The 15,139-nt window shown below is 37.2% G+C and overlaps 2 protein-coding genes across 3 annotated transcripts; one reads left to right on the top strand and one right to left on the bottom strand.

The window, feature by feature from the left end:
* The first annotated feature begins 400 nt into the window (after positions 1-400).
* LOC143573616 (phosphatidylinositol-3-phosphatase myotubularin-1-like) lies at positions 401-13,349 on the top strand. 2 transcript variants are annotated; one of them, XM_077058447.1, is made up of 19 exons: positions 401-699; positions 780-851; positions 1,515-1,586; positions 2,105-2,176; positions 7,938-8,007; positions 8,348-8,397; positions 8,531-8,820; positions 8,912-8,985; positions 9,098-9,161; positions 9,238-9,303; positions 9,409-9,508; positions 9,594-9,707; positions 9,773-9,942; positions 10,023-10,107; positions 10,176-10,394; positions 11,101-11,160; positions 11,249-11,317; positions 11,403-11,678; positions 12,487-13,349. In XM_077058447.1, the coding sequence occupies exons 1-19, from the start codon at positions 583-585 to the stop codon at positions 13,006-13,008; spliced, it is 2,562 nt and encodes an 853-aa protein (XP_076914562.1). In that variant the 5' UTR covers positions 401-582; the 3' UTR covers positions 13,009-13,349. The 2 variants fall into 2 exon arrangements, with proteins under 2 accessions (XP_076914562.1, XP_076914563.1); XM_077058448.1 differs by having other exon boundaries at positions 783-851.
* A 123-nt stretch (positions 13,350-13,472) lies between these two features.
* LOC143573617 (uncharacterized) lies at positions 13,473-14,794 on the bottom strand. Its single transcript, XM_077058449.1, has 2 exons — positions 14,428-14,794; positions 13,473-13,749 (listed from the first exon to the last, which is right to left on the bottom strand). The coding sequence occupies exons 1-2, from the start codon at positions 14,695-14,697 to the stop codon at positions 13,615-13,617; spliced, it is 405 nt and encodes a 134-aa protein (XP_076914564.1). The 5' UTR covers positions 14,698-14,794; the 3' UTR covers positions 13,473-13,614.
* Between the last annotated feature and the right edge of the window lie 345 nt (positions 14,795-15,139).

Below are 15,139 nucleotides of genomic sequence, written 5' to 3' on the forward strand. Positions count from 1 at the left end.
GAACATGGTCTCCTAAATTTTAGCCTACTTAAAAAAAAATCACCAAACATCTATATTAAATAAATCCAGAGATGTTAACGTAACACCAACAAATTAGGTAAATTATATACACAATTAATTATAACGGTCGCTATGAATTATGAACTACACTCCCGTCGGCCATCACAACTTCTACATACATACATACACATTAGCGCCCGACGTAACGACTATTTCATGCGTTTGCTACCAAAGTCTTATGCGTCGGTGCTATAAAAAACCAAGTTACCAAACCGACACCAACCAAGTTTCCACCGCGTGGTACTTTTATAATATTAAATTTAACTCGTTTCTCTCTTTTTAAAAAACAATCATATTATTAGTCTTATCAAATAACAACAATAATAATAATAATAATAATAATAATAATAATATGTCCATGATAATAATAATAATAATAATAACAAAGTGAGAAGACCAAACTCGTACGAAAATCAGAAGAATCCCTCATTTTCCTCTCTCTTCTATTCTCCGTCACCACCAGAAGAAGCCAGTTGTCGGTTTGACATTATTCATTAATAATTGAATTGATCGACGGCGGAGATGAACAGAAATCGACGGACAAGTTCGGTGCGTGAGTCGGATACTCGACTCAATGATTCCGATAGGATCATTGAAGGCGCCGGTAGTTGGGACGCTATTGAGTGGACCAAAATTGATGTATATACAATTACAAACCCTAACTCTTTTATTATTATTACTACTCAATTGGAAATGTATTGATGTGAATTTGTTTACAGCAGCCTATTTCCAGGCCTGTTCCTCATGGATTGTCTGATTTCTTATATGAAGCTGAGGAGGTTCTCGCTGAGGTATGTATAATTATTAAATTAATTACTCTTATTGACTCAATTGTATGTGTGGATTGATTATTTGAAATGTAGTGTGAATGTGAAACCTAATGCATACTTGATAATTTATTATGGCATGTGTTATTTGGTGTAAGGTTTAACTACTTTTTATAGAAAATATAGTGATTAATCGATCTCGGTTTTATGTTGAACGGTAACCTGGTTGGTGTTTAGACATATCGTGGTTCGGATTGTGTCTAAAGTCTTAACATGTGTTTGAGCCTGTAAAAGTGATACTGATATGTTATCAATTTTTTTATGAACTTTGTCAGTTTAGACATATGTATCAACTTAGGCTGCAACAAATTGATAACGGGGGAACATGTCAAGTACTGTCACTTAGGATATGCCATTAATCACGTGTGATAACCTTATTTAGTGAGCAATGTTAAAGAGTTAATGATGTGCAATATACAGGACCTGCTGATATTCAATCATTTATGAACAAAACAGAAGTTGTTTTCCAACTGTTTTTTAAAAAACATTGCATTTGAAGTTGATTTTTGTGTTACTTTTGGTGTCATGACGAAACTTAAATCCTGGTGTTTATTCTTGATTTAGATCTCAATAACACTGACTTTGTTATGAAATTGCTTTTTCTGAGTTTTCTTTCTTTGGTTTTAGGGATATGGTGTTCTTGTTAATACAGATGAGGCAGGTACCTTGTTCGTGACCAATTTCCGTCTTCTTTTTTTGGTAAGTTTTCCATTTACTGGCGTTTTTCTCCCTTCCACTAGGTAGTTGGATTTGCTATATAAATGTTTTTGTTTAAAACATGCCCCAATTTTTTGGCAATAGATTTGATTGACTTGAAACTATTTGTGATCTATTGGTCTGTTTTTATTGGTTTAAAAATCCCATAAATCTGTCTCAATATATACAGAACTACCCTTGTATTTGATGGACCAGAAAGTTTACATCTTGCTGATAGTACATACAGAAAAAATACTTCTGATGTGCATGTATGGCATTAGACACTATCATAATTTGAAAGCTAGTTGATATCATATTTGTGTTCACTCCTCATTGTGTCATTCAGTCCCTTGCATGCATTTTCTGCTTATATTGAATATTGATCAGCATGTTTTATGTACTGGTTTCTATAAACATCATATGATATATGCTTGTGTGAACTGCGCGCATTTATTGGTACTTGGAAACACTCCTATATCTTATATCTTCTTCCTTTCTTTTTTGTGTTTTCCACTTTCCAGAGTGAAGGATCCAGGGATATTATTGCACTAGGAACTATACCATTGGCAACCATTGAAAGATTCAACAAGATTGTAAGTTTAATTTATTGCTATTGTGGCATTGAGTTATTAGTTAGGCCTTAGGGTTTCTGCCAATGTTTAGAGGTCATCTTATTACTTATTAGCATGAAATGGTTTTGCTACTTCTGTATAAAGAATTTAGCGGAGTCTCAAAAATGAAATCTTTGAAGGATATGTAAAGTGTGATAATAGAGAACGAAATCAAGTGAAAGGACAAACAACAAATGAACGAGTTAGGTATGTTGAACAATTTTTGTTCTGTGTGAAGCCACAAATTTATAGTCAAGAAGGTCAAAACACTACTAAAATCTTCAATTTGTTACTTAATTATTCTCAAATCGTGAACATAACTCTACGCCTCTACACCACTTAGTCGCCTACTTAGCCTTTTTAAAATAACACTGGGATAGGGTGACATATCAAGAGCTCTTTTCAGAAGTCAGAACATGGTATGTAATAAGGATTAAGGAACTGTAGATTGACAATCGTATAGCTGCAAAAGCTTTGACATATTTTGAACCGTCAATTTCCAAGATATATCTACATATCTTGGTTATAAACACAGTTTTGTAATTCAGTTTATTAGAAAGTGATTATAGATTATAGTTCTATATATGTTAATGATTGTAAATTATCTCTTACTATTATTAGCTTGATATGGCTCTACATATAGAGTCCTCCTGTACAGAGATTAATATCATCAAAATACAATATACAGCTTTCATACCAAGATTAGTTTGGTATCAGAGCCAGGCTCCAACCCTAATTTCAGCCGCCTCTCTTGTTCCTCCTTTTTTTATTTTTATTTTTCTCTGGTTGGCCTCTGCTCTTCCCAATCGGTCCACAATGGCCATCATAGCCTTCACCACGGTGGAGAAAACTAATCACAATTCTCACAAATTCGGGTTTAAACTTAGTCCTACCAATTATGGATACTGGAAAACAATGATCCAGCCCTTCCTCATCACCAATAGTCTTTTTGGCTATATCGACGGATCTGTTTCTTGTCCATGTCCAACCATCACTGTCCACTCTTCTTCTAACAAAGATCCAGCGCCGCCTGCAATACAACCAAATCCTGATTATTCTGCATGGATCTTAAATGATGCTCACGTCCGTATGCTGTTGCTTTCAACGATCTCTGAAGCATCGTTCCAGCATGTACAGGGTGATACCTCTCGTGACTTGTGGCTGTCCTTGGAACGTGCTTATGCACCACATACATCTTCACGAGAATACACCCTCAAAACCCAATTGCTCAAGATTGAGATGAAGCCCGAAGAAACTTCTGCTGCCTATATTACTCGAGCACAAGAGTATTCAGATGCTTTAGCAAACATTGGTGAGCCTATGAAAGAAAAAGATGTCGTTATGCTAATTATTGCGGGTCTTAGGGAAGAATACAATTCGTTGAAATCTACCTTGATTGCAAGACAGCCTCCTGTTGCTCTTTTGGAACTTCCTGGACTGATTGCTGATTACGACTACATGACAAAGAAGTCTGATCCCACAATTGCTGCTACTCAAGCCTTCATGGCTACCAACAGCCGTGATTCAGCCTCAGCCTCTTCCACCGGATTCCAGCTTCCGCCTGAAACAGTACAATTTCTTCAACAGTTGATGACAAATTAGGGTTTACCGTGCAACCTGCACAACAGCCGAATCAGGGTTTTTATACCACTCGTGGACCAACCAACCGCAACCGTGGTTCCTCTAATCGACATGGTCGTGGAAACTACAACAACAATCAATCTTACAACGCCAACCAATCCTACAACAACAACAATCAAAACAACCCAAACACCACAGGTAACAATTCCAGATTTGCTTAGGCAACTAATTAGAATACAATCTATGGTTCATGCAACAGGTGTGGCATTGCACACATTCCATCACTCTGTCCCAATCGTGCACCAAGACAGGCTCCACAAGCAAACTATGCTGATCAGCGTTCACAATCATCATCTTCATGGTTGCTGTGCAAATAGTCACGTGGCACCCGATCTCAGCGGCTCTGACAACTTTGAACCTTATAATGGTAAGGATACACGACTTGTTGGTAATGGCAAAGGTTTACCTATTCTTCATATTGCTTCTACCACATTTAATTCGCCAAACAAAACCCTTTCTATTCAAAAATTCTACATGTTCCACAAATCAAACGAAATCTTCTTTCCGTACAACGTTTTTGCGAAGACAATCATGTATTCTTTGAATTTCACTCTACCTTTTTTTGTGTGAAGGATACGGCTACCCAAACTATCCTCCTCATGGGTTCAAGTAAGGATGGTCTCTACTCGTTTTGCTTGCCAAAGTTTCATCCAGTTTCCAATTTTGCCTTTTCCGCAGTTCGAGCTTCCCCAACAACTTGGCATCAAAGACTTGGACATCCCCACCCGGAGCTTTTACGGTCTATGATTTCCAAAAATTACCTTCCTGTTACAAATAAATATGTTTTTTCCTTTTTGTAATTCGTGTCCTATGGGGAAGTCTTCAAAACTGCATTTATCTTCTTCTAATTATAAAAGTACACATGTCTTGGATTTGGTTTATTGTGATGTTTGGGGACCCGCTCCCGTTACTTCTTTTTATGGTCATCGTTATTTTCTACTTTGTGTTGATCATTATACCAGATACATGTGGCTATTTCCCATAAAACAAAAATCTAATGTCTTCAGAACCTTCAAACAATTCCATACAATGGCCGAACGACAATTTAAAACACAACTCAAGTCCGTCCAAACAGATTGGGGCGGGGAGTTTCGAAGCCTATCCTCCTTTTTCACAACTCTTGGGATTTTACATCGTCTCTCTTGCCCTCATACAAGTGAACAAAACGGATTTGTTGAAAGACGCCACCGTCATGTGGTGGAAACCGGTCTCACCCTCTTGGCACAATATGGTGTTCCAATGCGTTTCTGGAACTTTGCCTTTGAGACCGCCACATACTTGATAAACCGCATGCCTTCTCGCACATCATCAAACATATCTCCCTTTGAGCATCTTTTTAACCGCAAACCTGATCTGTCCTTCTTACGTGTTTTTGGATGCCATTGTTTCCCTCACCTTCGCCCATACAAGCCACACAAGATGGATTTTCTCTCCCTACCCTGTATATTTTTAGGGTACAGCCCCTCTCACCACGGGTATATTTGCCTTGACCCCACTACTGACCGTATTTATGTTGCTCGACATGTACGGTTTAATGAAGTACTTTTTCCTATTCTCCAGCCTTCCTCTCCAATTACTACACCCTCACCAGATCCATATTTTTCATCCTATCCAGCCCCTGCCCTACATGAACCATCCAGCCTATCAAATTTAAATACACCAGACGACCCATCACACATCCCTAAAAATAACTCAGCTAATTCATCTCCTTCATCCATGGCCCAACACACAACACCCACCAACATAGTTCCTGCCCCAGATGCAACAAGCCCAACACAAGATTTCCCCGTTCCTACCCAAACACCTACCACCACCGAACCTAACACCTCAGCTCCACCCAACACCCATCCAACCCCACCTCTACAATATACCTATAGCCGTCTAAAGAATTCTCCGGTACCTTCAAGGAACTACTCATTTCGGTCTCCTGATTCAACAAAAATCAGCCCCTATCATCCACGCATACACGGATGCCTCCAATCCATCTCTCACAGCCTTTTCTGATGCAGACTGGGCTGGTTGTCTCGATGACCTTCGGTCCACGGGGGGATTTGCTGTCTACCTTGGATCTAATCTCATCTCGTGGTGTGCTCGTAAACAACGTACTGTCTCTCGGTCATCTACAGAGTCTGAATACAAAGCAGACACGGTTCTTGAGTTATCATGGTTAGAGGCGCTTCTAAAGGAACTTCATGTATCTATGACAACAGTTCCTATTTTGTGGTGTGACAATCTTGGTGCCACCTACCTTTCAGCTAATCCGGTTTTTCATGCTCGCACAAAACACGTAGAGATTGATTTTCATTATGTCAGGGAAAGAGTTGCTCGAAAACAGCTTTCGGTTCAGTATATCAAGACAGATGATCAAATTGCAGATGTGTTCACAAAGCCTCTTTCGTCACAACAGTTCCTGCTTCTTAGATCCAAGCTACAGGTCGCTCCCTGGCCTTAGCTTGAGGGGGAATATTAGACAGTGATTATAGATTATAGTTCTATATATGTTAATGATTGTAAATTATCTCTTACTATTATTAGCTTGATATGGCTCTACATATAGAGTCCCCCTGTACAGAGATTAATATCATCAAAATACAATATACAGCTTTCATGCCAAGATTAGTTCAGTTTTTCCAACCACATGGTAATATATCTAAGAGAGCACATTTCATGTTCAGGTTAGCTAATATTCTAAAATTGACGCAATCATAAGCAGGTTTTCTGGTTAAAACTTATAACAAATCTCGTAAATTCTGTTTATGCTGATTGTTGGACAAGAATGTAGTTGAGTTCTAGATTCAATCATAATCTGGAAATACAACTAAGAGTAATGGAAAGCTTGCAGTTTTCATAGCAGCTATGCAGTCGATATCACCAATATATCTGTCATCGATCCCTGGGTAAAATATTGGCCAAAATATCAGTCAGAATATCGGTACCGATAATATTGGCGATATTGACCGATATTTGACTGATATATCATCGATATTCCCGTTTTAAGTCTTAATTATCATTTTTTAATGTTCAATGTTAGTTTTTTAAGTCTTCATCAGTTCCTACTTGCTACAATTGTTAGTGTTTTGCAAGTTGCAAAAGGTTATATTGTTATTGGTAGGAGAGATACTGAATTTATTAGTGTTAAATTGCTATATATATATATATATATGAATTTTACATGATATTAAAATTACCTATATCCCACCAATATCTCACCACGATAACCAATATCTCAAATATCACTCCTTGACTGATATCCGATATTTTTCCTCATTAACTGCTTATGATAGCAGTCATAGCTCTTTAGCAACTAAGGAAAACATAGGAAACCATGTTGTTGAATGTTAATACACAATTACACATATATGTATCTGTATGTGTATATTTATTATTAAGTCTTAACATATGCACACACATGGACATACATATCGGGTAACCCGAAAGCTTGAAAAATAGAATATTAGAATTTAGAGGACTAGGATGAATCGGAAGATCCATAATTGAACTCCCAACTTGAGATATTGTTTAATAATGTTGACACATAACAAATACCAAAAATCCCCTAAATAAGACGAAATGGAGAGAGCATGTGGACCACAGTTAATCACACTAATATCTTGTATTAGTTGCTAATGGGTCAATAGGTAATTGTGTATTGAAATCTTACCAAAAGGTAGATGTTACATTTTCTAGTACCTTTTCTTTTGACATTACCTTTTCAATATGATGTTATGCTGTTCCCATATAATTTGTAGGGACTCAATTTTCAAGAGAAGTGATAAAATATAATTAAATAGTTTTACCTACATTAGATCCCGGTTTGTTCATTCCCAAAAATCAGATAGCATCATGCTTATCTGTTTCAAATTCCTGTTTTAATTGTAACCTTGCAATTGCTTTAAACTACAAGATATATAAGTTTTGTTTTAATTTGAACGTGTCGATTGTTAACTTGCTAATACACTATTTTCTTCTTCCAGCCAATGATTATGTATACATTTTTAGCAGCACTAAAATTTTGTTATAATTTTAAAGGGTCAGTAGCCACTAGATTCTTTTTTGTTCATCTTATACTGATTTATTTTTATTCTGTTATGATGATATATAGGTAATAAAGCAGCAGTCAGGACCTAGGCAATCTGATAAGACTCCTACACGACGGCTTCTTCAGGTTATCGGTATGCCATACTGTTTCTATTCTTGTAATGTCATATGTCATCGCTTGTTGTCGATGCAATGTCTGACTTCACCCGATAACTGTTTCTAAAATCTGTTTTCTAAAAAGTTACTGGCTTTGCATGACTATCCTGATATTTTAATTGTGAAATTGGTATTAATGTTATATAACTAAAAGTGATAAGTTGAAAGCTCAAGTTTTCAGACTGGACTTAATAATTAACCAAATTTAGTATAACATTATGTTGGCTGTTTAGGGTTGATTATAGGGTATGATTTTTAATTATGTGCTAAGTGCATGTGAGCTAAGAGATCTACATGTTCATGCCTTCCGTTTTGCAGGAAAAGATATGAGGATTATTATATTTGCTTTTCGGCCTCGAACTAAACAGGTAAATTATGTAATGACAGCTTAAAGCCATCTAACTAAAATTTGCAGCTGTTTAACAACTCATTTATATTCCAGTTTTTATATTGAAACCAATCATTCTCAACAATACTTTAATAAATTCATGATTTTTGCAGAGGCGTGCTGTCTTTGAAGCATTACTGAGGTGCGCATGGCCCACAAGGCTCTGGGATCTGTATGCATTTTCTTCTGGCCCATCAAGATTCAGCAATATCAGCCCTAGAGTGCGTTTAGTTAATGAATACTTACGGCTTCTTGGTGTGGAATCACGTCATTCATCATTAAGCACCATCGAAAATGGTTCTTTCACAACGTCTAATAACTGGTGGAGGATTAGTGACATTAATGCAACTTATGAAATGTGTTCAACTTACCCATTCTCTCTGTTATTACCAAAATCAATTAGGTAAGACATGTTCTAGTTCAAACTTCAAGTTATGAAAAAAATGATGATTATAACTTGTCCTACAATCTGGCATTTGTTTATTGATTTTCAGAGACGAGGATGTGCTGCAAGCTTGTAAATTTCGTGCACGTTGTCGTTTGCCTGTAATATCATGGTGTGATAGACGTAAGTTCGGGATTTTTTTTTTCAATTTTAACAGTAGTCATCTTTTGACATTTTGTACAGTCTTTAAGTAATTAAGTCTTTAACAAATATACTTTTGTTCAATGGTATGCAGGCACTGGAGCTGTTCTTGCACGATCCTCCCAGCCATTGGTTGGTCTGATGATGAATATGCGAAGGTTGGTGTAAATTTGCCTTGTAACTCCTAATGCATGCATGGTAATATTTTTGAAAAAATGTTTACTTTTATTGCAGCAATGCTGACGAGAATCTGGTTGGTGCTCTCTGTACTGAACTTCCTGGTGGAATAAGAGGGCGCAGGTAAAATAGGTTTTCTATTTTATTCAATATTTTCTCACTAATTTGTTGTTTGAAGTAAATCATTTTATTATAAAACATTTTATATCATTCTATTCTTTTTTCTAGGAAGTTATATATTGCTGATGCAAGACCTAGAAAGAATGCTTTAGCAAATGGAGCAATGGGAGGTGGTTCAGAGTCATCTTCCAATTATTTCCAGTCTGAGGTCTGTCAAAGGTTTGACCTAAATAATATGTTTGTTTGTCATGTCAGTCTATGTTATAAAACAGACCACGTGCTCGTTTATGTAGATTGTATTCTTTGGGATAGATAATATTCATGCCATGAGAGAGAGTCTTGTTCGTCTCAGAGACTATTTGGATACACATGGAACCAGATCATCAGATGGAATGTCATCATTCTTGGTATAATCCCCAAAAGTCAACTCTAAGGTTAAGAATATATGTTATCTGAGACTTTTATATGACAGAGACATGGTGGATGGTCATGGGGCGGAGGTAATCTCACCAGTATGTCTGCGTCTGTTTCAACACTTGGTGACAGTGGTTGGTTAATACACATCCAGAATGTGCTGGCGGGCTCTGCTTGGATTGCTGCTCGTGTTGCAATCGAGTCAGCAACTGTGCTTGTTCATTGCAGGTACACATCAGCATCACTCGTGGCTTGTAAGCTATTATTCTGCTTGAATAACATGTAATGATGTAATTGTTTTTGTGAAGTGATGGATGGGACAGAACAAGCCAGCTAGTTGCTCTTGCAAGTTTGTTACTTGATCCATATTATCGCACCTTTAAGGGATTTCAGGTATGTTTTATGTCTTGTCAGCTAATAAAAAATAGTTCATTTTTTAAAAAATCTTTATTTTGATGCAGGCGCTTGTGGAAAAAGATTGGCTTGCATTTGGACATCCATTTGCAGAACGAGCTGGAATGGCAGGCTTATCTGGGAGTGGTTCAGAATTACCGAGGCAGTCTTCAGGCACAAATCTCGCGTCGTCACCTATGCGACAGCAACCTGGCACATTCCCGTCCCAATCTCCAATGCCTAATCAGACACAAACTTCAAATAATTATTCTCCAATATTTCTTCAGGTGGGCCTTTTTTGTATGCATATCTTTTCTATCTGGTTTGGTAGAAATGTTAAGCAATCTTATTAGGGCTTGTGAATGAACCGAACGTTCGGTGAATCGTTCATAAACTGTGCGGCGGGAAGGTCGTTAATTTAATAAGCGAACGAACGGGAACACATGTCTCATTCGTTCATCTATGTTTGTGAACATTCATTTACATTTGTTGATGTTCCTCTGTTTATGTTTATAAGTTTGCGATTCGTTCGTTGACATTCATTAATATGTATACAAGTACTTTAGACGCATTACAATTTAGTCTAGTTTTAATAACATTTTAGGCCCAACACACTGTTCACATTTACTTTTAATCGGTTTTAGCTCTGTTATGTTCGTTCATCTATGTTCAGTTATGTTTGTTCGTGGAACCATTCGTTTATACTTTAAATGAACAAACGTAAACGAACAAAAACACATTCACTTTTTTAATGAACATGGCACTCGCATTTTCTTAACAAACGAACATGAACACCAACAAGAAAATCTCGTTCCTTTAATTGTTCGTGTTCGATCATTTGTTTAGTTAAAATCAAACTAACAAACACAGATATGCTCTGTTCGTATTCGTTCGGTTCATTTGCTAGTCTAAATCTTATAACTTCGATATCATTATACTGATGTAACTGAACCATTAAGGCGTTAACCAGTTCACCTGTGTTTCATTTGACAGTGGATTGACTGTGTCTCTCAGCTATTGCGAATGTACCCTTTTGAATTCGAGTTCTCATCGGTATGTATCTTTCATTAATGGACTGTGTTCTTTGACATATTTGTTTAACTACTTTTGTCAAATCAGTTATAATTATTGTCATTTGCAGGCTTATTTGGTTGATTTTTTGGATTGCTCGCTTTCTTGTCGTTTTGGGAACTTCTTGTGCAATAGGCAAGTATAACGAACCCAACTCTTTGTGTCAGAACATCACAACTAACAGTAATTAACCCTAAGACTGTTATATGTTAATTTTCAGTGAGAAGGAAAGAGAACAATATGGTGTATCTGATGCATGTGGATGCTTATGGATGTATTTAGACGACATGCGTGCTTCAGGGGGGAGTTCTCACGTGCACTACAACCTCTTTTATGACCCATCTAAACATGATGGTCCTTTATTACCGCCAGCTGCCGCCTTAGCTCCGACATTGTGGCCCCATTTTCATCTGAGGTGGTCGTGTCCTGCAGAAGCTCAAGCTGGTGAGGTTGAAGCTCAATGTAGGAGTTTGGTGGAGAGAATCGCTGAACTTCAAAAGGTAATTGATATAACCCCTTATTAATTCCTGTTAATGTCCTCTTTGATGTTTGATAGTTACTTCAGTTGATATAATTCAGCGGTGTTCAAAACCGTTGAAACCAGGGTGTAAACTAATCGAACCGAACTAGAGTACTAGACGTTATATGTGTTTGTTCGTTAAGCATTTATTGGTTAAGCGAACGGTTACACAAAGCGAATGAAATTCCTTGCTTGTCTTCATTCATTAAGGAAATGAGTTTTGCTGATTTCATAAACACACACATACCAACATATGCTAATTTGATCAATATAAATAAACATTCTTAAACTCAAGTATGGGACATAATCACCCAAAATAAATATAAATTTAAGTACTAGGGGTTCTAGTGTAAAAGTTAAGATTGTAAACTAATTAAAATAAACTGCAAATGTAAGAATAAAAAACTAAAATTTTAAAAATATAAAATATGAAAACCTTTTAGTGACCGAATATAAACAAACGAACATGAACTGGTGTAAACAAATGTATAATAACGAACATAAATGAACACATTGCCGAAAGTTCACGAACACAGCCTCTGTTTATGTTCGTTAATTTTGTTAACCGAATGAAAGTTTTTTGTTCGTTTCTTTGTTAATCAAATGAACGTAAGCGAACTTCCCGCTGAACGTTTGGTTTGTTTACAGCCCTAATTGAAGCTGACGGAACCGCCCAAACTAAGGAAAGTTGGCTGGTTTGAGATCCATACGTGTCAGTTTTGTAGTTTGGCAGTTAAACACTTTGGTCTCTTAATGCTTGTATTTTTTTTTTCAATTAATATTAACAGGCGAAGGATATTGCTGAAAGTAAAGCCCGAGAAACGATTGCCGCAATGGAAGCCGTAAAAGCTGAAATACGCAACGAGAAACAAATCAGTAGCACAGCCTTGAATCTGGCAAGAAAAGCCAACCGGGAAAACGATATTATAAAACGAGCAATACAATCTCTCGGGTGTAGAATACATGTGTCAGGAAATGATGACTGCACAATCAACATTGAAAGCAATTTAAATAACCTACCTGAAAGATTAACCTCGTCCCGTTCAACCAGAGGCAGTCCAAACGCATATGATGAAAAGACGGAAGCGCCTCTATCGGTTACCTTAACAGCTGATGAAGATGATGATGTTTCAGAGAATCCGATTTTTAGAGTTTGTGAAAATCTGTGCCCGCAACGGACTCGAGATGGCGGATGTAAGTGGCCCGATTCTAGTTGTGCTCAACTCGAGAGTCAGTTTCTTGGTTTGAGAGCTAATTATGATGCGTTTGATCGGTTGTCTATTTATGATAGCTACTTTCAACCCGAATGACAAACTGACTCGCGGGGTTCTTAATGGTTGTATAGTAAGGTACTGACACCTGGGATGTACAGTTTGAGATTGTTCTCAAGCGGTTTTGAATATATAATTTAAAGACGTGTATGGGCGGTTCAGTTTGGTTTTAGGAGTGTATAGGTGAAGGGTAGAGGTGGGTGGTGCAACAGTTTGTTGCAAATGAGGTGATTGATCATGATTTCATTGTATGGTTGGTATATATTTGAGGTGTACAGATTCTTGGTAGATGTGTTGTTTATCAAATTAGAAATGTAAAAATAGGCTCTGGTAAGTTTTGTTGGTTAGTAAAGTGATATAAATGTGCTGTTTTGAGCCTTTGTTATAATTGTTATTACCATTTTTCTTGTTTTGATTGCATTTGTTTGCTACTGTTTTTTGATTCTATAAGCATTCAAACTAAACATATCATCTGTCATCTAAATCAACTGTTAGCCAAGGTGATAAAGAATTAAAGTAAGGTTAAAGCACATCAGCACATGGCAAGATGATCTACTCCAAGATTTTTACAACCTAAAAGTGGTTACATTTATGTAGCTGGCTTATCATAAGTGCATAGAATATTATTAACAGCATTTCAAACCACTATTTATTGCCTTCATCAGCGGCTGCTGGTTGTGGCGGCGAATCTTCTTCATCAGCAGACTGATTATTTGTCCTTCGTTCATTCCATTTTGCCAACGCCCACTTCAAAATGAAAAATCCTCCTATTGCATAAACCTGTATCCAATCACACCAGTTACAACTTTATAAGCTTCCATGACCAGATTACAAAGAGTTATAAGCTCATAACTGGAACCAAAATATCCATATGTACACATTTTTACAACCAAAAATAAGCTCATACAAATTATTTGGTATTGATTCTCGTCCCTACTAAAAAATGGCCTACCACATATGATATTTGGTACCGATTTGGCCTATTTGGCACTTATATACTATATGGTATTCGGCACTCATTTTTGTTTCTTTTAGATTCACCATGGCCATGATATATCTAATCCATGCATAATATCATGAAAAATGGATACAAATTTTTGGCTGCTACTTGGTATCAGCAATAGGTCTGAAAAGTATCTAAAAATAAAAACTTTAGACATCTGTAACCTGTCGAAGTATGGAACCATGACATATATGTTTGGAATAGATTCCATTTTAAGAAAGTTGAATATAAGCACTACGTTGAAAAGTTCTATACGTCTGCCTCTTTCTCAACGCATTTCTTTATACAAACACTCTATTTTTTTTTTCCTTTTTTCAGATGGTCTAAAGAAACTCATAGTAAATTATTATTCACTTAAAGTTGAATTCAACAATTGATTAAAAAAATCAAAAGAAAAAAACAGCAAAGTAAATAATTAGGGTTTAATAATATTAATATCAAGAAGACATGAATACCTGCCACAGAACAGCAGGTTTAGTTTCCTTGTCCACCCCTTTCGCTTCAAGCTTCAACGGAGCCACCGTCGTCGGACGCGGTTCACCAAACCTAACCGTCACCGGTTTCTCCTCCTCCGCCAATTCTCCACCGCGAACAACCGTTTTTCCGGCCTCAGTTTCCACCTTCACCGGCGGCGGTGGAAACCGGAAGTTAGCAAGAAGGTTAGTGAACTTAGAGATGACCGAAGTGAATGGATTCGTAGGCTTGGTTGAGTCGTAGTCCGCCATGGTTGAGGAGTTGTTGCAGGTTGAAAGACACACGTTACGTTTGTGACTGACTGACTGACTATGTGTTGCGTGTGAAGGCGCGTGAAAGCGATGGGAAATTTGGTCACGGAGGTTACTAGACGAGATATTGATTAGAGTAATTATTAAATGTTTGGGTGGGTGTGGCACTCGCAATGCGAAGTGCGTGTGTAACACGACAGTGTTTTGGGCCTGATTAGTGGAATGCAGAAGTTGTAACTTACGGTTATGAATGGGCTAGCTAAATTATTATTGGGCTTGAATTGATTGGTTTGCAAGTTACAAACGGTAGAGCCATTCAAGGGCCGTTAAGATTAAGGTTGCTTGTTTAGTTGTTTACAAACCGAGTCAGCTCACCCTGTATACAAACAACCCATTAAGGCAGGGCCGCCCCATAGGGGTGGCGGGGTGGTCGACCGCCACA

Source organism: Bidens hawaiensis, unplaced genomic scaffold (genome assembly GCF_021521415.1).
Source record: "Bidens hawaiensis isolate Kalapana, Puna unplaced genomic scaffold, B.hawaiensis_p1.1 tig00026599_1, whole genome shotgun sequence".
Lineage (NCBI taxonomy): Eukaryota > Viridiplantae > Streptophyta > Magnoliopsida > Asterales > Asteraceae > Bidens > Bidens hawaiensis.